The sequence below is a fragment of the Pholis gunnellus genome (genome assembly GCF_910591455.1).
Source record: "Pholis gunnellus genome assembly, chromosome: 9".
Classification (NCBI taxonomy): Eukaryota; Metazoa; Chordata; class Actinopteri; order Perciformes; family Pholidae; genus Pholis; species Pholis gunnellus.
In genome coordinates, this window is record NC_136535.1 from 13,014,062 (window position 1) to 13,037,238 (window position 23,177).

At 42.7% G+C, this 23,177-nt stretch overlaps 2 protein-coding genes across 4 annotated transcripts in view; one reads left to right on the plus strand and one right to left on the minus strand.

Moving 5' to 3' along the window:
- The window catches only part of LOC306701559 (muscleblind-like protein 1), a 52,915-nt gene extending 33,968 nt beyond the window's left edge, over positions 1-18,947 (minus strand). For 2 of the 3 annotated variants that reach the window (XM_079166902.1, XM_079166899.1), the window contains exons 1-2: positions 18,874-18,947; positions 5,103-6,122 (exon numbers count right to left, since the gene is read on the minus strand). In XM_079166902.1, coding sequence (XP_079023028.1) covers positions 5,103-5,276 — 174 coding nt within the window. In that variant the 5' untranslated portion in view covers positions 5,277-6,122; positions 18,874-18,947. Of the gene's footprint in view, positions 1-2,483; positions 2,504-5,102; positions 6,123-18,873 lie in introns of those variants that run through there. The other variant, XM_079166901.1, reaches the window with a different exon arrangement.
- LOC306701195 (succinate receptor 1-like) overlaps positions 5,769-23,177 on the plus strand; it is a gene marked incomplete at its 5' end in the record, with an annotated part of 40,892 nt that continues 23,483 nt past the window's right edge. The window contains one exon of the mRNA XM_079166450.1: positions 5,769-6,056. Within this exon, the coding sequence (XP_079022576.1) occupies positions 5,769-6,056 (288 nt within the window). The remainder of the gene's footprint in view (positions 6,057-23,177) is intronic.

Sequence of the window (23,177 nt, forward strand, 5' to 3'; positions counted from 1 at the left end):
CAAGTTATTGCAACATCAACGTTCCAGAGAAGAATACTAAAATGACCAAGTAGGAGGTTAAGGTAAAGCTTTGTAAATAGTAAATTAGAAAATGCACCCCATCCAAGAAACAAATCCTTTCTACAAAATGTGTAATGTGAAATGTCTAATGTACCTGGTAATGGCAGTGTTTCATCATTATACTTTTTGGTAATTTTCTGGTAATTTAATAACTTATTTTGGCAGAACATAGTCTTGATCAAGGCCTGGAGAACACTGAGGTTGAATACTGGTAAGATGTACAAATTGCCACCCATATCCTTTGATGTGAAGAATTCAAATACATAGTCAAAACCAAGTCCATGTAACATTTTCCTTTCAAACCTCTCACTTTAACAGACAAAACAATGGGGGTCAGAGAGAAAATACATCGACACTATACATAGCTTTCAATCGTCACACTCCCTAAAGACCCCAAAAGTAATCACTACTAATTTATATCCATGGCCACTTTGATGTTTTGCATGTTATGTTATTTCCTTTGAAGCACATAAATAAGTAAATTGGTAATTCCTGAGTGGGCTTGTTAGACTGCATGTTAACACTGAGTAAAAATCTCTATTTAGAGCTAAAATATAATCAGAACAAAAAGACAAATCTGTGTAAACAGGAAAACGGCAATTACAGCAACCTCACCAAGTGTTCCTATATTCTTCCTACATTCCCAACAGTACAAAAATAAGTTGGTACATGTATATTATAGAATGTAACATATGGTAGCTTAGAGGGGTTCTAGGGTTTTTCACACACCCAATACTTTACCTACCATCTTTACTCTTGTGTTTCTTTTCATGGAGAACAGTGGCTTCTGACCGTTACAGTGGATTCCTATCATGACAAGATTTTCCAGCAGAGAAGAATATTCAAATGTCAATAGACAACCCGTTCTCACTACCAATGCATCAAATACCGCAGCTTGGTCAGTGCTCTTCAGCGCCTGACACCAATGCACGGAGGCACCTTGAGCGCAGCACACCTGCGTCTTTGTTACACGCTCAGAGCTTTTGACGTAGTGTAAAGTGCGAGATAGTCCACACAGGACGGGTCAAACGAACACAGGACTTTCGTTCCAGTACATCGCTATTTGTGTCCTGTGTGAAACTTAAAGTAAACATCGACATTTTGTCGTTAGTCACGACTCGTAAGTCACTCGCTAGTCATATGAGTTGTAAGTCATTCAATGTCAAGCTCACTATTTTACTAAACCGAACAAGTGGTTTTGTTGCCTAAACCTTCCTGTGCAGACAGCAGTTTATTTAAAAAGACACTATGCATGTAACAAGCATTATGTTGACACGTCGACCCTGACACGTCCAAAACGGGGGTACGTTGAGCATCATTGTCTCAGGAGCACCTAGCAACTGCAGTATTTGACGCATTGGAGTGAGAATGTGCTGCAATAAAAAGGTTCAAAATCTTAATGGCAGGAAATTAAGTGCAAATTCAACCCACTGAGACAATTTCAGCATGGCCATCAGTGGCCAGTCCATCGTGCTGTAGGGGAGCTTCTCTTTGGCGCACACTCACCTGTTTCCCATCACAGCTTAATGGTGAGTTTATTGTATTCCGTCAGCCTAAATACCCCCAGATTTGCGTTTCATTCACTTACAATGAAAATAGCTTTGTCTCCAGCTGCTAATAGAAACACACTGCTGAATTCAGCAGGAGCCAAAAGGGAAAGCTAATACTTCTTTTCAAAATGTTTCTATAACCACAGACAGTCGTCCGACAAGTCCAGAATTGGTTGTTTGTCCGTGCTTTCCAAAAAAACTGTTTCAACATATGAGTGTTTGCTGATTCGGCAAATAAAAAATTGTGGAAAAACTGCTTTTAAGTTTTGTGTAAACACACCTGTAGTCTGCTGTCAGTAAAACATAAGTAGGTAGTTTTAAGCATTGGAACAAACAATCAATCCTGCCGTTTTTCTGGTGAGGACAGTCTCGAGTTACTCGGCCTGTGCCCAGGTTGATCAACACATACAGTTTTTTATGCTATAAGACGGATGAAGTGGTTGTTATAATACAGCTGTCATAATGCAAATTAAACCCATTTACTTCCATCAACCTGAATAACCCCAATGCTTCCAATACTAAACGAATAAATATGCACTTATGTGAAATCATTTTGAAGTTGTGCCATGAACACAGAAAGTGTCCTCCCGTCTCTGTCAGGTTACTTTTCTTTGTTATGTTTAGGTTACACACTCAGTCTCTCTGTGATATCAGCCAACCCTACAGAGTCTCTGCCTCCGACTTATTTCCTGTTCACCTCTATCACTCCGTCCTCTGTGAACACCATCCATGATATGGAACTTTCCATTAAATACACAGCTGACATGACTGCATGACTGAATGAAGTGTATAAAGACATCTACATACAAAACAACTGGCAAGCAACTGTGGTTTAATAATAAAATGATACATAACAAAGTGCATTTATTAAACCTGAGAAAGAATGGCGGTTATCCAGCTGCATTTCGAGAGGAATGAAGGGCGGGTTGTATGCCAAATTGTCCAGGAGTGCGAAGCCACGCGTACAATCATCCATCCCTTTACTCCCTTTATTCTCTCCACATCCTCCTGTCTGTCCTTCCCTTTCCCCTTGCCCCTCTCTCCATGCCTAGCTATGTATTATAAATTCATCTGCAGATAGAGCAGATCTATCATTCTGTCACGGAGGCAGGGAGGGGAGGTAGACTGTGGAATGCCCTGGCACTGAGAGCAGGGAAGGGCGCTGAGCGTAGTGCTATGCCTCCTCGCACATTCCCTGCTGCGCCCGCTCTCACCCTCTCCGGCTCAGCCTGCACGTCTGTTTTCATGATCCATGCAATGCCGATGCAGCCCCCCTTTTTCCACTCCTGTCTCACCTGTACCAACCAAACCCACCCAAGCCATCGGAGCGCCAACCAAGCAGCCCAGAACTGCAATAACACAGTGGCTGACTTAACAGGAAATCCCCTGGACTGGCTTGACTGACTTCCAGCTCTGAGTCTCCAGTTTCACCGAATAACACCCTGCTTGCCAATCAGATAGGAGATAAATTACAGGACATGTGCACAACGCTGTAGACACAACTCTAGGGTCCAGAATCATTGTTCTAAATTGAGCTAAAATACCCGGATTGACTCAAGTGATACCGCTGTATCTGACACATTTATTAGCATCTGGAATAATGAGGCTACATGTACTTATCTTCATATATATATAATATACTATCTTACTAAAGACCAGTGTTTATGTTTGGCTCTCAGTCATGACATATGCAGCCACAGCTGACTCTTAACACACTCTCCTACTGTTGTGGTAAATAAAAAGTGGGACCTGATGTATATTCACAATGTTTGGGCGTCCATAACTGTGAACAGTGTAGCCTTTGTTTATGACCGAGGGATGTGAGATCATTTTTTCTTCTTCTGAGTTTGGGTTGAAGTGAGTTGACACGTTACTTTGCCTTTAAATCAACACTGTGAGGGTTTTTTATCAACATTGGATCAGCATTGGACAAGATAATTACTCTTTCGCCTCAATAGCTTCATGGTTCAAGGGATGGCAATGTTGGTTGGTGCATTGGTCGGTCATTTCACCAATTTTGTCAGGTCAGAAGTATCTCAACTATTGAATGTACTGCCATCAAACGTTGTGCATACATGGTCTCCAGAGGATGAATCCTACTGATTTAATAATCCCCTGACTTTTCCTCTAGCACCACCAAGATATCAACATTCGTGGTTTTGAATGAAATGGCTTAAAAACTATTGTATTGACTCCCATGAGGGATGAATTGTGACAACTTTAGGTATTCCTTGACCCTTCATTCGGCATCATTATCAGGTCAACATTTTAGTTTGTCCAATTCTTTGGTTAATTTGAATACCTGCAAAAGTATCGTAATTCTTATAAGCTTTGTTTTTAGTTTCCAAATTTTAGGCAGGCACAATATTAAGATGACAGTGCTAAACACGATACCTGGCATAAATAACAGCTTCACAAACTGCTGGAGTGGCTTAGTTTTGTTCAAAATGTAACTAAAACCACAAACCTCCCTGACTTAGTGATGCTGTTGCTTAAAACAAACCACTCATGTGACTCAGGACTCAAACCAGTCTCTGGTGTCGAAGTCTCATCATCCACTTTGCTCAATTCATTTTGAAAGAAACATCATTTTCGACAACATTATAATCACTGGCGTTTTTGTACAGTAGCATTTAAACTACATTTGTAAGAGACAGGGTTGGTTGACACATAACGTGACAAAAAAATCATAAATCAAACTCACGCATTATTGAAACTCGAGCCATTTCGTTGCAGTCTACTGACACTACAGACATTCTAATCAGCTGTGCCTTTGAGCATCAGAAAAACATTTATTGCCACAATGAATATGCACCGACCCATCTTCTCCACTGTTTGATTTGACCCCCCCCACCCTCTGCGATAGAGAGAGAGAGGGGGGTCTGCAGGTCTGCAGAGTGGGAGTGTGTTGTCCCAGTGCCAGGGCTAAAATAGACAGTAAATTACAGAGCGTTCTGAGAACACCCCACTGTGCTGCATGACCTCAAAATAACACAGACAAATACTCGCAGACTCGTATATATATACAACATGAAATACACAGTGTGCTGCCCTACTTCTACATTTCCTATTTAGCCTGTTGATGTGACGATCACACACAGACTTTAGCAATTTGCCAACTGACAGTCCTGCGCTCATGTTATGTGCCAGTGAAGGAAACTCTGAGTCTGATTCACAGATGTTAATGCCATTACTGCCTCATCTCAGCTTACCAAGACACACACACACACATGCTAAAAAACTATTTATACACATATGTATCTACCCCACTGCCATGGCCTTGTGTCGAAAATAAAGACACCCCTGCATCAAGCCCTGAATCCCCAACCACACCTTCTCTTATGGTCTAACAAGATCTGGCATACCCCAAAAACCCCGAAATAGAACTTAAAACAGCCTGAAGATGATGCCCATCAACACACAAAAAAAAAGAACAAAGTAGAGAAGCCAGGGCAGTGATGAATGAATATCACAGGTGTTCGTCGTACTCACCTTGAGTGAGTCAAAGCAAGCAATGACTCTGCCGTTTTCCACTTGACAGCTCTTGGCAGGGTGGGCGAACTTGCACTCGCTGTCCGGCCGTGAACACGTTCCTCTCTGGAATTCCCGACAAACCTCCAACGTCAGCCACTTTGTGTCCCGGATCTGCGTCATGTTCACCGCCATTTTGAACCAGGCAGGAGGGGGCGATTAAGAGGAATATATATCCAGCAAATGCAATGATGTGTGTCTCCACTGTATGTCTCTAATGACACTGGGGCAAATGATGAGAAAGAATAGGTAATGGACATGGGAAAAAGCTAGTTTTAAGAGGTTTCTGACGCGTCCCCAGGATTTGATTCTGAGGTGAAGCCTGTGAGGCCTGGGACTCGCCTACCACCTGCGGCCCATCCTAAGAGTCTGTTTGTGGCTATAACAGGAATCCTTCACCGCCTGTCACCAAGAGCCTGGCTGGTGACGGCCACAGGGGCTTGCTTTGTAATCTCTCTCTTGTTCCCTCAAACACACACACTCACACACACACACACACCAGTTCTGGCTATCGCCTCGCTCCTCGGCTGAACTGTCAGATGAGATGAATGGGAAAACACATTATCGATTGAGCTGGCCCATGATAAAAAGATGCAGGTCTGCAGGAGAGGAGGAAGCAGGAGAAAGATGAACCGAAGGACGAGGACGAGGAAGAAGGCTGTGGTGGACAGGACAGCGCAGAGACTCCTTCCGCTCACAGGAGCCGAGAAAAGCTGCCTTCAGTATCGGGCTCTGTCTGCAGATGAGGGGGGAGTGGTTGACTTCCACAGAGGAGGGCTGAGTGGCATGGATGGAGAGAGGTCCTGCTGGACAGAGCAGGAGATGGAGGGAAGCAGGAAGGTGTCAGTGGTGTGGAGACTGGCTAAGTGGACTGGTTTGGCGGTCCTGGGGCTTCTGGTGTGCCTGGCAACTCCGGTAGACATGGACAGGCACAGAGGCAGAGGCGCAGCCACAGGGGTCACCGAAAGAAGGCACTTCTCTCTGTGGAGAAGGAGGGAAGAGTGTCAGTGGAGCAGGGCTTAACGCACTGACACACACACACACACACAAACGCACTCGCTGACGTTAATACACTCACATTTGGATTCATACACACAGCTTCATTCGCACGTGTTTCCGAGTCATTCTCCTGCAAATCCTCTCTCACGGTAGCCCTCACGCAGACCGCCAGGCCCTCAGCGATATGGCCGTTTGATTTGATTTTCCAGCTAACAGTAAAGCTCACACATTCAGGCAAAGGCAATTTGTTTCAAAGGACGGCAGTGAAGAAGAGAGTGACAGAGAAAAAAAAAAAAGATGAAAGAAAGTGGGAAGAATTTGGTGAATGCATATGTGTTTGTGTCCCAAAGAGGTGACCCAGAAGGATGGATGATACTAGAAATTGTAATATACACACAGTATTTTATGCAAAAATATTGATAAAGATAAAAACTATTTTTAAAGTGTAATAATACAATAGTAATTACTTTTGAATGATTATTACAAAAGACTTTTACACATTCATTTCATTCTCTATGATACATGTCGACTGCAAAACAACTGCAATTGATCCTTTCCCGATAGATTACGCTCTACCCTTTTCATAGGCACAAATGAGCAAGTGTTTGAGTATCAAAGTATTGATTCATGAGTTATCAATCTGCCCATCTCTGGTGAGATTGGATGAGAAATGGCTAAGCAACTGGCTAGATGGTTCCAGCATCGCTGCTGGCAGGTGGCCAGGCCAGACGAGAGAGACGAGGACTAGATAAGGTCACTCGAGAAACAAAGAAAAGAATGTGACATATCTCTGTTTTTTTGGGGTTTTTTCTCTCTCGCCACACACATTCCTGCATGCTCCATAAATTCACTCATCCAAACTCTTCCTGTTCACATCCGTATGTTGAAAGAACACACTGCCCCCCAAAACTCCTACAGCTGCTATGCTTACAGTAAGTGCCCTTAACCCTACATCCCACATGTGGTTACATCACTCCCAAATCCCCCACACTCAGATGAAATGCCTTTGTGAGTATTCTGATATGCTCTGCACTGATATGACGTTTGTATAAAGCAACCATCCAGACAAATGTTTGTGCGCATGATATCAATACAAATACTTTATTTAGAGTAACCCCCCCTGCCTCTCAAGTATCCCTGTTGTTCATACAGTAGCCCTATCCTTAAACATGCGGGTTGAGGAAAATGTTACTCTGAGCTGACAGCTGTATGTCCTAATTATGTTCACATCTGCCATTGCCAGAAGCCTAGCAGAAGTAAACATTTTGGTCGGAGTCAAAAACAGAACGTCCTGCTATTTGTCTATATTGTTTGTTCATGTGCTGATGGAAAGCACCAACATCTACAGCCAGCTGTCTTAACACTTTCATAAAATATATAACATGTATATGACGAATACCAACAATGATGAATGATGTTGAATGAGTTGCTTACATTCAGTGGTTGCTGTTTGGTTGCATTTGGTCCTAAAAGCGATTTACGGGCTATTTGTCAGAAATAAAAACCCTGAAACACAGATTGGTGATATTTAACAGTGATAGTGATCAACATTTGTTCTGGAATCGTGAGGCTACTGCAATAAAAACAATTAAAAAGTGACGGTTTTGAGGAAAGAGTAGCATGAGAAAATAGAGAAGCAAGCGAGGAATGAAGGAAACGAATACAGTAGAAATATTGCCTTGGTTAAACAGTGATTGCTTATGGTTCATGCTCTCTTCTCCTATTTGGACCGGTCACATCTGTGGTGAGTTACTTTTTTCAGCCCAAAGCTGATATCTTGGGCAGTGTGTCTGTGTGTGTGTGTATGTGGGCAAGAAAGAGGCCAGGGCAGCCCACTGTATCTGGCAGGGAAAATGTGGTAAGGACAGAGAATACAGAGAGGGCTACCATTACCAGTGCATAAAATATGGAGTGGCAGAATTAGTCTTCTGCATTTGCCTATTCTTACTCCCTCTCTGACCTCTATGACTCTCTGTGTTGCACTGCTGAATCCCAGATGTTAGGCGGCATTTTTTTGCATGCAAATAAAGGCAGGATTACCTACACATGACAAATGCAAATAATCTGAAGATTGTTTATGTAAAGGAAAATTATTTTCCAGTGTTTCTGAATTTCATATCCGTTGCCATTCTGATTTGAGTCAAGACTTTCTAAAGTCTACACAACACCGGACGGGTTTCAGCAGTGTGTTTCAGTCGTCGATCTCATTTGCATCTGAGGAAACGATATGCCTCTATTTCAATTAGAGGTCCACCGATCAAATGTGCCAGATGGTTGACTTTATTAAGCCAGACCTGACCTATCCTCTATTTAATCCAATTTCTCTGTCATAGTCATTAAAAGAAAACACTGTCTACTATAAAAGAGATTCATTAGGTCACAGCAGCCGGTGAGTAAACAAAATGTCACTTTGCTCTCGCCACCTTTGTTTTAGACTTTTAAAAAAAGCACAACTCTGGCAAAAAAAAAACTATTTTGGGGATGCAGAGCGAGAAAGGGTCAAACATAAACCTCAGTTTTACAGAAATAATTTTGAATGCTTGTCCCTGACTCTGTCTGATATTAAACATAGACATTCGATTCTGGAAGTCACTGCATGACGTATATTGTATATTTCTAAAGCAGGCCAATCGTGAATGCTTTTTTAAAAGGGGATCACCTTTACTGTACTGTGAGTTACAAAGCCAACACAAAACCACCACTGAACAGCTTAATAGGGCCGTTATTTTAATGTGTGTGTATTTGAGACAGAGAGAGACCTTTGTCATAAAGATGGCCAGACAATGAGAAAAAAGAAAAAACACACACACACACACACTTACGCCCAAAGTACCAGTGTTGGACCAGAAACATGGCTCACTGTAGTTCTTCTGTTGTAGAGAGGCTACGGCTCGAACAGGAAATGTGGATTTAGAGAGAAAACCCACTAAACATCCAGTAGCACTGTGCTCCATGCACGGACATAAAAGAGAACATGCCCCATTTGCAATGACTGCATGAATTAGGAGGAGGCAAATAGCTGGAGAATGTACACAAATTAGATTAGACAAATGTACCCTAGAGTCGCAAGGCAATGTCATGCTAGTTTTCTCAAAGGAGTTATGTTTTCTGTGGATTTTCACGCAGCACTTGAGCGATACCCCGGTGGAAACAGCAATGACAAAATGAGCCGCCGTGAGCTTTGACATCAAATGAAGCAGATTTAATGAATGGGGCTACACCTACATGTGTTATTAGACCCAGTTTCACGCGGTTATATCTTGTGCCAAAAGCTTGAACTAAATTCCCATCAAACGAGCACAACCCATTTGCAAACCGAGAGTGAGTGAGGCTCATTAGACGAGGCTCACGTCACAACAGAGGATCACAACTGAGGGGTAAAAAAATGTGAGAAATGACTCTGGCATTGAGGGAATATATAAATAAAGGAATCATCAATAAGCATCTTAGCACGTGTGAATAATGCATGTGGCCATTTCCCGTAGCCAGAGGCAGGAGATATTATTACACCATCAGATCAACTAGCCAAGGTAATAGGTTGGAGAGAAGAGGGAGGTAGAGAAGGCTATGCAATCCTACATACTTACAGTATGCAATCCTCAACCTCCTAATGCCCCAACTCACACTAAAGACACACACACACACACACACACTTCATTGAGAGTATAGAGAATGAATACTGAGCTAAACATTTTGTCTTACTCACTCACTTCAGCTGTTGACATGTGGTCCGTACAAAGCATAGTGCAATGCCAAGAGTGTCACCGGGGTTCATGTCTCCATCTCCTCTTTTAAAGGAAGCCATGATCCTGTCCTAATCCTTCTACTAAAACGGTGCCACTCGTTTGGCCGAACTCTGGATTATTTCATGGCTTTGACAACTCTCCAGGAAAAACACACACATTAAGCCTCCAGTGACACCACTGCTGCTGAATTACTGACTGTTGAGGACTGATTACATAGACATTAAATGGGTTTTAATAGGCTACATGAATGGGGGAATCTTACCAAATTGAGGTGTTCATAGCAAAAGCTGGATTCTGTTTATCATTCTCTACAAAAATACTATGCAAAGCAAAGCCTGCACTACATTGTTTGGTTCATGTACCTGTGCCAGTGTTTATTTTGATTTAGTTTTAGCCTCAGTGCTTTGATGAAAATGTAAATTTAGTCAAGTTCGTTTTTTGTTGGAAACTTTGTCAACAAATATTTTTCATTACTGTTAATTAAATTTACACAGAGCGGCGCATCTTGATATATTAATGTGCCGTGCTTGGTGCAAGACACATGGAACTGTACTTTATTTTATGGCAGGGCCCCTCACACTGGTAACACAAGCCACATTGAGCCCTGCATCTGAGAGCAATACAGAGGGAGAGAGAAAGAAATATGAGGAAAAGTAGAGTCAACAGGGGCCAGAGATGGGAGCCATTTATTCACCCTGAATGACTTCCAGAAAAGCAAAAAAAAAATTATGGAAGATGAAGAAAAGAAAGCAGGTTCCTCCATATTTGATTTCTTACGGCTGACCTTTTAAACACAATAGACAGGGAAACAAAGAGAGCTATAGTCAAAACTTGCGGGACAATAAGAGGAAACAATTTCCTTCAAAACAAATTCCCCAAGACATTCACAGAGTAAACTCTGATCTGTAACAGTTCCCTTGGACTTGCTGTCTAGCAACCAAAAGGTCTTGTTTGTTTAGGCGTCAAGTTGACGGTTCAGACATTCCTTAAGTGTAACAAATCAGTCTCAGGGCTCAAAATCAGATTTTTATGCCTTCTGCATAAGATGTTGGGAAATATGGCTGATCAGTGATGTCACTTTTGCACCCTCTGAAAAGAGAGAAAAGGAGAAGGAAAGATGGAGGTAGGGAGGGGGAATTCAGTAATGCCAGAGGTTAAAGGGCGCTGACTGCAGCATTAAAAAGCAGATGCTGGACGCTTCGTATTACACCGCATCACAGACTGACCAGGACATCCTCTATATATGACCTGAGCTGCCCTTTCTCCTGATAGGAGCGTCAGGAAGAGGAGAGGGGGAGAGTCTGTGAGAGACAAATAGAGTAAAGGAGACCAGAGGTGGTGGCAGGGGAAAGATAGAGGCTAGATGAAGAGTGATGGAAGGCAAACAGGGGCAATTAGTACAAGTGGGTGAGGGACAGTGGTTGGTGTCTGGTAGTGAGGGGAGAAAAAACAAGGTGAGTACTGGCAGGTGTAGTAAGAAAAGTAGGGTGGAGAAATAGCAGAATTTTGTTCCATTTCAAAGCACCGCTGGCTCTCAAGTGTGATACCATCTTGACATTTCTCATCCTTCTTCATTTATCTTTCTCTGATCCCCACCTGTTCTCCTTTTCTATTCCTCTTCACGCATATGCTTCAGTGTTTTTCCACTTTTTCTCTCCCCAAATCTCTCCGCTTCTTTGAAATCTGCTCGCCTTCTGCTGAGTTGCACTCCGAGTATCATGTGACACCAACAACTTTGTGAACGTGGCTCATCTTTTAATAGTAGCTGTCCTTATTAGTCTCGCCCACTGTCACGGCCCCCTCTATCTCTCCGTCTCGTTCCTTGTTCACACAACACCTCATGCTGCAGTACCACGGAAATGTGCTTCAAGGTCCTCATTGCCACGGCAACTAGGGAAACCATGCGTAAGGCATGGAGTCAGGTCCAGCCTGATATCAAAGCAGTATTGTAGAAATCATGTGAAAGACACCAACTTTTCAAATGAGCTCTATGACAACTGAACGGTATCGCCCACCAGACACCTACGCCGTCCGTTAATGAGGCTCGAGCAGTTAGTCCTGATGGTGCAATAGCAAGAGCCAACGCTTCACCAAATGATTCACCTGTATACAAAGAGTATCCTTCAAACAATATGAAAGATTTGGCAAAGTCATCTTCTATTGTTACAACCAAATATGTAACTTTTTTTTTTCTCACCATGATATAACAATTTTTTTGGTTTGTGTCAGAAAATGTAAGATGTTCTGTCTGGTACAACAGTCAAATGAAGGTCTGCACACTGATGAGGCTTGACAGCATTGGAAAGAAAAGCAACCTTCTCGACGACAGTGAAAACTGCACCCTATCCTATTGTAACATTAATATCTCTCATCATGTTCAGTCAGCAGAACCTAGATATTCTCCTTGACCCATATTTTCCAATCTCATTTTCATCAATTGTAACGAAAACTATATAAAAATAAAAATATTACCTGATGACACCTATCACCACACCTTGTGTGGACTAAACCAAACATAAGAGCAAATGTACAAGTGAAATACTGTTTAAATGCAGTCTTGTACCATGACCACATCACATTATATGCTCCCAAATTAATTCTAGCTGCTCGACTTGTTGCACTAATATGTGGAATCTTGCATTTCAGTAGTGGCGTGACTGCAGGGACAAACTAGGGGACCAGCATGCCGACAATCATAAAACAAGATACGTACTGATGTAGGTGTGACTGAAACTTTCAAATTGCTTTCAGTCTGATATTGTTCATGTTGGTAGGAATGAAAGGATCACGGTAGAGATGACCAAACTAAAACGAAAAATACCAGAGTCATGCACAGTGATGTCACAGTAGGCAAGATCATATCGGACAGAAATCACCACTCTCAGTTCACCACAGCTTGATCTGAACCTGAAGACTCTAGACAGCTGAAGTCCCATGTTATTCTGTAGCTTATAATATGTATAGACACTGTGTTGTAGAAGCTAGGGGCGGTGGCTAGTTAGCAGAGGGGGCAGGACTTATATCGATTTACTATTATTTTATTATTATGATTATTTGATGTGAGTTTCCTGTGTACTTGATTGCTTCATTTTCATGCCAGCGTTGACGGGAGCCAGAATGTGAGCTGGAGCCTCAGAGGTTGTCTGACAAAAGTTTGAAATCTTAAACTGGCAAAGTTAACCCCGATAACACAATTTGCCAACATGAATACAAAGCAGCTGACTGTGATCACTAGTCATTTAGTGCTGTGCTGTTTGCTGTGTTGTAACTGTATGTATGGTAACAGCATCTGTTTAGCCAAGCCAATGATGTTCTCTGACGGACCCTTTCAAGAGTCGTCATTGTTTGGTAGAAATGAATTGGAGCAGAACATCCAATATTACATGTATTCATTTAACACAAACAGACGTACAGACAAAACTGCAACATAAATGTTGAGTTAACACGCTAAAAAAAGCCACACAGTTGCAGCTATTGTGCTACCTTGTGGTGTATAAGGCTAACAAGCATCGTAGCAGGGAGAGACCTCAGGGTTTATATCTGTGGACAGCAGCTCCACAGCTTACTCTGTCAGTCAGTCGGTCAACAAATAATTCCCCATCCTTTGGCGGCCACAATTTTTGCCCTGGGACGGTGAAATTTGGCATGGACATCAACTGTGTGGGACTGAAGGTCAGTATCTGTGTTCATTTCAATCTGCAAAAAGGGGGTGTAGCAGTTAGGGTGGCCTATAACTAAAAGACGCATAACTTCTACATGGATTCAGTAAGCCATAACTATGGCCAAACTCATAAACCGTTTGTCGTAGACTCTTGTGGGACTCATCAATGATCTCAGCAGAGATTTCCTCTTTCATGGGTGTGGGCTAGCGCTGTCCCCTATACTTAAGCCACACCCTGTAATACAACTCATGAATCGTTTGTTGTAGACTCTTACGGGAGTCGTCATTGCATCTGGAAATTTATAATAACTTAGGATGCCCAAGAGGAGTGTCGTATTTTTAGCTGCGACCAGCAACTCTGTATTTGGTTCTGTTGGTCCATCAGTTCATTGGTCCACAAAAATCGTGTGTGTGTGTGTGAATGAATGAATTGATGGATGCACGCATGTTCTTGGTTCCAGCTATTGCAATGTCCTGCTTGTTTCTTTAAATACAAGTAATATTTAAGATTTATATATATATACCCCCGTTAATGATAATGAAATGGCTCATTTGTAAAACGCATGACGGACATGACAGTGACTAATGCTGGATACATATCCACTTTTACTTTTGCCAATGATATTGTGTTTGGTCTCCCTAAATCTATTGTGTATCTTTTTTTTTTTTTTACTTCCTGCTTCAACCGCCTGTGAAGCAGGAAGTGATGGCCATCTCATTAATGAGCTCAAATACCTTGCCGAGGGGGGACAAGGGTATTCATAATGCTCACACGTGACCCTTATCTGACAAATGCCCAATCCCACCCGTGCAAGCTTGAGATCCGATCCGACAGTCTCCGATCTCAGTCTCAGAGTGCCGGTCATTCTGAAACGATACCCCATTACCATGCTGTTTCCACAGATTGTACCATCAGGGTAATCTTAGACTTAATTCCATTCCCTAGCTTGTGACACACACACGCGCGCGCGCACACACATACACACACATTGGTATTGACCACAAACCATGAGACAGCAGATCTGCATCATCCACGGAGGATGCACAACTACAGAAATGGATGGAAGGTCAGTCAGTGAATTGATATTCAGGACACAGCCATATGAGTAATATGTATGCATACGCACAACTATCTCCCTTGTGCGCGCTCTCTATCTCTCCCACACACACACACACACACATAAACGCACGATCTATGACTCCCTCCTTCAGCTGTAAGACAAAAAGAGGGGAGGGGAGACGACGAGGGCAGTCAAGTGGCACGTGTGCAAGCTGTCGTCTGCACTGTGATATCAGTGAAAGTGTTTAAACACCCTGACGTGCACATGGAGACGGAGTGGGAGGCATTTTGAGTAGACACCCACGTGAATAGGGATGTGAGATAATATATGTTAGATATAGGGCTGCCTATTTGTTTGTGTGTGGTAGGAAGGGAGGGCAAACACATGGATTGTGCATGTATGCATACATTTGGTTCGTATGTACAGCTTATCCTCTTATCTTCACTGCAGTGGGTGCTACCTGGCTGTGGTAGCGCCAGTGTGATGTAATGCAGTGGCGGGGTGTCACTGAGTTTATGGACATAAACCAACCCACTGCCAGACCAGTCTACTCCTCTCAGGAATAACAATGGAGCAAGTGTGTGTATGATATATATGTGTGTGGGTGTGGGTGTGTGTGTGTGTGGGTGGGTAGGTGGATGGGAGTGCAGATCAAGAAAGAGTCACGAAGACTGACAACGAGTGATAGAAAGGAGACGTCCAAGGGATATAGATGTAATAGGTGGAAGGGAGGCAGACAGATGCCAGTGAAAGGAGTAGACAGGCCACTTTGGAAAAGCTCCCTTGTGTAAATTTACCACCACAGCATGTGGAATTTCTAGCAAGGGGGCCTTTATGAGACATGAAAAAAGGCAAAAACGCACAGGTATGCACAGTCTTTCCTTTTTTTACTCTCATTTGGTCTCTCTTGCTCTGACACTCAGACACATGCCAAACTAGGCAGACACTGAGACATGCAGGCAGACAGGCGAATAAGAAAATGCAAAAAACAAAAAGGAGAAAGACAGACGGACAAACGGGTTGACAGAGGGGAAGAACAGGTGACGTGGTCTGAGAAAAGACAGGGTGGAGGTATTCAGCATGTAATGAGATGGGAGCCGAGAGAGAGAGAGAGAGAGAGAGAGAGAGAGAGAGGATTCAGACACAGAGATACAATAAGTACAGCAAGATAAGAATAATTTATGACAATGGAAAATCCTTGAGAGGAGACGGTTCAGTAACAGCAGGTCACTGATTGGAAGCTGAATGGCTGAAAAGCTTAATAGCAGAATTGTTGTAAAGATTATGAAGCTCAATTGATGGAGATGATTGATGCTAATGGTTTGGCCTTGTGTGAATTATTCACATTCTGCAGTCTGGCAGTTTTTGATCAAATCAGGAAACACCAAAAGAGTGGATGCTCCCTGAAAGAAAATATTTACAATCAGTTTTCGACATCGCAGCCACACACACACACACACACACATATGAAGTGCAGAACCCCTGACTTGTCATCAGAGCAGCATTTGGCCAAACGGGGATAATCTGTACTGTTCAGCTGTCTATGACCGGTGATTCAGTTTGACACCTTAATCTGCGGAAATCACAGAGGGCTCCACCGTGGAGCCAACTGTATTTACTATAGATTACATCTTCCACTAGTGTGCATTAGTCCAGTGACAGTTCTGCAGACGGCAGAGAAAGCAGCAATCATACGTTACTGACTGACTCACTGTGATTCTGCCACTTGCCAAACAGACTCCCCCAACTATTAGTCTGAGTGACCGACTGTCTATCTGCCAGTTATACGCTCTGTGCTGACTCGCTGAGGCTTGAGACTCAAAGTCATCTCCTCTCAGGTTCCCCTGCTGTCACCTTGATCAGAGCATCCGCCCCATTTTCTTTTTTCTCGATAATTGAATAATGTAAATCAGGGTATTTGGATGCTCTTGTCATTATGCACACACACACACACACGCAAACACACGACTCATCTGCATTCCACAGATTGCCGTGTGCCTGCTGAGGAGAGCAGGGAGATGACATCACTTCTGAAGGACAGATTAGTTGGGTGATGAAACGAGAAGGTGGGGGAGAAAAAAGAAACGAGGACAAATATATAGAAACGCCCGTTTTTCAGGAATCAACACAGTCAGACGCAGGTAACCATGCCTCCTCTCTCCCCATTGCTCTGTCTCCCTTAGTGTCTCTTTCTTCTCTCGCATGCAGTGGTTTAGTCAAGAGTCGTATGCTGTGAAATTCAGTAGCCTATGTATCGGCGTGCCTCCGCGCTCTCGCTGTTCTATACTCTAATGACCTTGTAGATCTGCCTGCTCTGATCTGCAGAGAAGCCTTTTTCAAACCCACGAGAGTCTGACACCGACAGAGAAATACAAAGTGAGCTATAAAATAAAAGCATTAAGACAGAGAATGAGACAGAGAATGAGACAGAGAGGGGTGAGGAAGTGAAACTGTGAAAGAGAGACAAAGGTGTTCAGATCGGTTTGTGAGAAGAGGGTGTGTACTCAAAACAACAGGGAATATATAGATAGACGCAGTGCATATTGCAGCATCAGTATGGTAAATAAGAAAAGTTCAAATTAAGGTTATTTATTTTATTACATATAAAATAATTAGTGTTTCATCCGCCATACATATTAGTCATTGGGCCACCCGCAAATTTCCATCAACATTCAGGTAACGTGACGTCATCTGTTCCAAAAATAAGTCACTTTAATTTCACTGCTCGCTCTGATTTGCCATGCTATTGGAGAAAATGTCTTTCACCAGCAAAACTACTGCTGGGCTGTTATTGTGAAGTATGTCGCTAGAGAAAGTGTAGCCTTAGTCATCAAGGTTAGCAACTGTGCACATTCATGTAATAACAAAAAGCCCATATTGATGAATAGAATACAAAATAAAATTCATTTTTTTTTGTCAGTAGAGAAATGAGAAATGGTCAAAGAAGCTGAAGCTACATTAAGCTCATTAGGTGAAGAACTACAGGCAGCACTCTCTCAAACATGTCATCAGTGACAAGTGTCACCTTTTACCACAACTTCCTGCATAGGCGGTAAATGGAATATTGGCATCATGAGCTCTGATCACAGTTGCTCACACTACAGCACATTGCAGGTGTTCAAAATGTAAGGAAAAATGGCAAATGAGTCGTGCATGTTGTGAAAATGAATTGACCCCCAAAAGCTGATACATTTCATACACTTTTAACTTACTTCAGTAATTAAGCAAAGTAAGCTTTGATGGCAACACATACAAACAAAATACTACAGTTTCAAAAGACAGAGCTAGCGTTTCTTTTATTATTCTCTCTGTAAAAGCGGCACATAAGCATATCTCTATACATCTATAATTTAACAGCTCTCCATACTGCCAATATTGCTCACATTCAGAACTTGTTGGGGAAACATTGAAATACAACAGCATTATTAAACACTACTTGTTTAATAAAGTTTGTGTAACCATGAAGAAAGTAAAGGATAAACTTTAATAAAGAATAATAAGCCATTTTAACCAAATTACTTTTTTTTTGGGGGGGGGGGGGGGCCTTTCTACAATATGCAAATTTCAATGATGATTTTGTGTGTGCACATGTAGCCCGTCTGTTAACGTGTTTGTGTGTCAGACTGGTACGGATGGCCTGGGTCAAGCGGGAGTTTCATAATTTCCCGAGGGCAGCTGTAGTGTAAACACCATGTAGTGCAGTCATTACACAGGAGGAGTGCAGGGCTGTTCATGTATGTGTGTGTCTGAGAGAGTTGGTGTCTGTTTTGATTCATTCATCCATAAACGTGAGTGCATGTCTTTAGTGTTAACAGTACGAGTCACACTACATGGATTTCGGTGTAGTCCGGGGTGAGGGAGAGAGAGTAGTCTGCCAGAAAAAGGTATGTGTCCGTGTCTGTGTCTCTGTGCCTAAGTGTGTGCTAACCAACTACTCTGCGGAAACATTAAACACCAACGTTACCCATTCTTTTGTCTGCTCAGCTCTTTTCCACATTAAAACTGTCCCGCCTCAAACTACCCCACATTAGCAGTAGACCACGGTTACCATCTGCATATGTACACACACGCTCAAACAGAGCATATAACTCACTCACTCACTCACTCAAACACATCACAGTCAACCATCCAGATGGTGAATTAAAGAATGCAATGACATAAAATGGGCAAAACAGAGCAGGAATTGTAAGAGGGGACAGCTCAGTCTTGTGTCTAAACAAACACAAAAGTAACACACATGCACAGAGTAAACAGCAAAGACTTACTGTATCTCTGCAAGGACTCATCTGACTGCTGCTGAGGGGAGAGTGAAAAGTGGAAACCTCATGCTTGCTTCGCGGCTCTCCTCCCTTTCACGCCCTCTGTCACTGCCCCCTCCTCTCTCCCTTTTTTCTTTTTTTCCTTCCTTCGCTTTCTACCTCCCTCGCCTCTTCTCCTTCCTCCCCTTCTTCCTCCTTTCCTCCCTGTCCTTCACGTCCTCCTCGCTCATTCTCCCTCTGTCCCTCTCCTTTCCTCTTGGCAGAGCCCTACTGTATTTAGATACACCGGTCTCCATTTAAGGCAGCACAGCCAAACATGTCACACATAATTTATCCACAGCAGGCTGCAAGTTCACCTTTCACAGCTCGCGCTAGGATCGTATGCAAAAGAGGCAGGGGAGAAACGCAGGGGGGGCAACTTAACTCAGACAAACTCTTCCACTGTCAACAGCCACGTTCCCACAATTTCACACTGCATGGGAGTGCGTGCGCGCGTCCGCGTGCATGTGGGTGTGTTAACAAATGCTGACAATCAGACCGTGAAAATGCTACCCAAGACCCAAGTGCAATTCACCTGCACCGTTCCAACTCCCTCTCCCCCCTTTTTTCTTCCTCGCAGTCTCTCCACCATCTGTATCTGCAGGCAGTAAATCTCATACAGATGCTGTTTGTGAGACCTGTCCACCTGCAGCCTACCCTCCACCCCCAACCCCCTCGCTCTCTTTATCTGTGCTACTGGCTTTATAAAACACGACTGACAGGAACAGAGAGGGGGAGAACTAACTGTCAGGCAAAAAAACAAAAACATAAAAAAAAGTATTAAAGGGAGGAAGACAAAGAGAGGGAGTTAAATCGTTTTGGGTCGTGATTGATACAGGGTGATGCAGCGAGTGAGAGTGCAAGGACTGTGAGAGAAAAAAATAATAGTGTCACGGTCTTGGGTTTCTTGTTTAGTTTCCTGTTTTGTTTTTGTAAGTTCACTTTCCCCTTGTGTCATGTCTGGCTTTGCTTCCTTGCCTTTGTGTCTTTTCCCGCCTCTGTGATGGTGAGTTATTCCACCTGTGTGTAATCACTCTGCTCTCCTTGTGTATGTCGTCAGTTCATCGCCTTACCATGTCCAGCCTGTTTCTCAGTTCGCCTGTGTTCCTCTGTTTTCAAACATGTCAACAAATAAGACGCCATCCAGAGTGCTGTCTGGTTGCAGCTGTGAGAATCAGCGCAATTTCCCTCTGATGTCTCAGGTTTTGCACAATTGATGAAAATACATGCCTGTTAACATGTTAACGAGTTTTTCTTTTTGTGAGTTATATTGCACATGGGGAAAAATAAACAGAAAGGCAGCATGTAGATAGCCAGTTGAGGTGAAAAAGGAAAAGCAGAGAATAGTGAGGGAGAGATTGGGAATAACAAAAGCTGCACTTGTGTAGCCGTGCTAGCTGGTAGCTTTCTCCTCCCTCCTCTACAGCTTCAGTCCACTCACAGGACAGCAAGAGTCACAGCTCTGTTGCCATGGCGTCTAACTCCATCAAACACTACGTCAGGTGCATGTGTGTCTATGTGAGCATGTGTGTGTGTGTGTGTGTGTGTGTTTGCGGAGGCGTGTGTGTATGTGTCATGTGGGTGTTAGCAAGTGACTCAGAGCCACATCACTGACTTGTGGCTGCAATATATCAGGGTGTTTGGAATTTATCACTGTATTGGGGTGTGTGTGTGTGTGTAGAAGGAAAGGTGTTGATTGAACGGCAGCCTGCAGCCTGCCCTCAAAAGCACCTATGATGGATCTCTGTGCTGCTCTAAGTGTTAATGTTTAGCTCCAGCTTCTATAAATATTTATCAATTCGTTCATAGAGTGAAAGCAACGCACTACAGACGCCGGTAATATGTAATTTCAATTTTAGAGCTGACAAGTAACCGGCGTGTGCCCAAAAAAGGCCCTGCAGTTGTCTTCCAGGATTCCGCTGAATTGGGAATGGGATGCCGTGTCTCCATGTGTGTGCATGTTGTGTTATGATGGAATTTGAATATTCATGGACATCAAAACTGCAGGACCCCAATAGCACTTGGCTTTGTCCATAAAGTTCTGTCTGAGTTTTTCTCTATAAGGAAATACTTATTTCACTCGGCTCACTTAAAGCTCAGCGGTCACATACAGATTTAGTGTCTTGCTCATGGAAACTTCAATAGGTCAGCTGAATTCAGACATACACTGCGTGACATCTTCTACCACTCCAAAAAGTAACAGTAGAAGATCCGTTACCTATATAACAGTAGCAAGACCACAAATACTCCCAAAATTCTGCATTTAAAATGTAACTTTTAAATGCGCACATTTAAAAAACACATAATTCAGCAAATATCTGCAACTCATATGGTGAACATGCTAACAGTTGGCTTCGTAGAGCTGAGGGAGCTGCTGGTCAGGTGATAATATTCCGTGGGTGTTTTCCCTATAAGCTAAATGTTTCACATTACACACAATCATTGTTAATATGATATTTTAGTTTTAAGCTTTATGTAAAAAGCTGCGAAAACTTCATTGTACTTAGTATCGAAAGTAAAAGTAGTCAAGACGCAGAATGACCCTGTCAGTGTTTTTAGTATATTATTTTACATCATGTAATTGGAGTATTATTATTTGTGTCTTCACATGTACTGTAGACAGCATCCCAATGTTAAAGTGTAGCCAACATCAACAAATAGTTTTGTAGTTGGATTTACCTGCATTACCTTGAAAATTCACAATACAAGGTTTTAAAATATGAGACTGCAGAGCACTTGTTCCCTTTGAGACAGAGTGAAGTAGAAGTGCAGAGTAGTATAAAATGGAAATACTACTACTACTAAATAACAAGTAGGCCTACTTCAGAATCATTGAGTGAATTCACTTTCCAACCATCAGGCTTCTCGTCTAAAAGGAGAGACACACGAAGAAACAAGGCACAGTGAAAGGTTTTGGACTTGCAGATAATTGCAGCAATTGCAGATAATTTAATGCACACTAAGGTTCCTGCTCACTGCTCTGCTGATGTCTGTGTACAAAGAAAGGAGAGAGCGAAAATGACTTTCAATGGCACTGCTTTCTAACGCAAGCCGGTGTCGCTCACGTCCTCGCTCATTCTGGACGTATCAAAACGAGGCCACAAGATCCATGAACATGTGTCCCTCGTGTTCCAGATCATTAAAGACGGGGGATGAGGAAAACGTTTGAGGAAAAAGTACAAAGACAGAAGGAGTTAAAGTTGGGCAAGGAGATCTGGATCCATATATCACCTTTGATACATGTTGCCAAGCAAATCCGGAGCTGGACCGAGAGTAAAGAATATCTAAAAAACTGGAGAAGGATCTTACCGAATGGAAAACCCAGCAGGGCGACCCTGTGTAAGTCTGAGAGGTTTTCAACATTCATAACAGACCTCTGCTCTATTCTTGAGTATTCAAGGTACAATAGTTAAACGGGTGCTCTTCAAACAACAGAGGCATTAGTAGTAGTAGTAAAAGTATTTTAGTCCGCTAAAACTGCATGATTGCTCTGAGTCTCTGACGTCTTTCTTCTCGGTCTGAACAGCTCTGTTGTTCTGGTACCAAGTCTGGGGCCCCAAGATGTGACCTCAGTGGAAAGTGTGGGAATCTGTCAACACAGAGCTCTATAAAAGAGCAGTAGTGGAATATATGAATGGCCATTGGTCAAAAAGCTCCTAAACTCCCCACTAAAATAGCTCTGGTAAGAGCACTGTTATTTTTCAACAAGTTTGACATACATCCTTCTGAATTTCTTTCTTTCTTGCTCAGTGTTTCTTTTCCGGCTGCATCCGGAACTAAAACGCTCACTTTAAAGAAGACCTTATATACCCAGATGACTACAGTATATAGACACAGCTTTCAGTCTTCTGCACACCAATGCTGAATTACTACAGAGCAGAGGCAGAGATATAGATGCTACTGTCGTTTAGGTGTCTGGTGGATAATTCTATCACGCTACGACACGGATAGTGAAGGGTGGCTCTTAATGAAAGGGGCCATAATGAAAAAGAGGAGCCTCTCCATTTTGAGTTTTGACAGGTGGATTTGTGCAGGGAAGTGCAGATTGAAGCCGTGCTCCCTCAGAGCTAAATGGAGACAAACTGAATAATCAAAATGTATTTTTTTGGTCTTATCTGCATTGGGACTTTTTTTGCATTTCATTTCCAAAACCGCTAAAGCACTTTGCATAGTTTGTTAGTGTTCAGCAAAAGCAGCTTCTTACATCCACATACTATACACATTGTCAAAAGGAGTAAGACACGCAAGTAAAACAGTCTCAACGCTCTTCT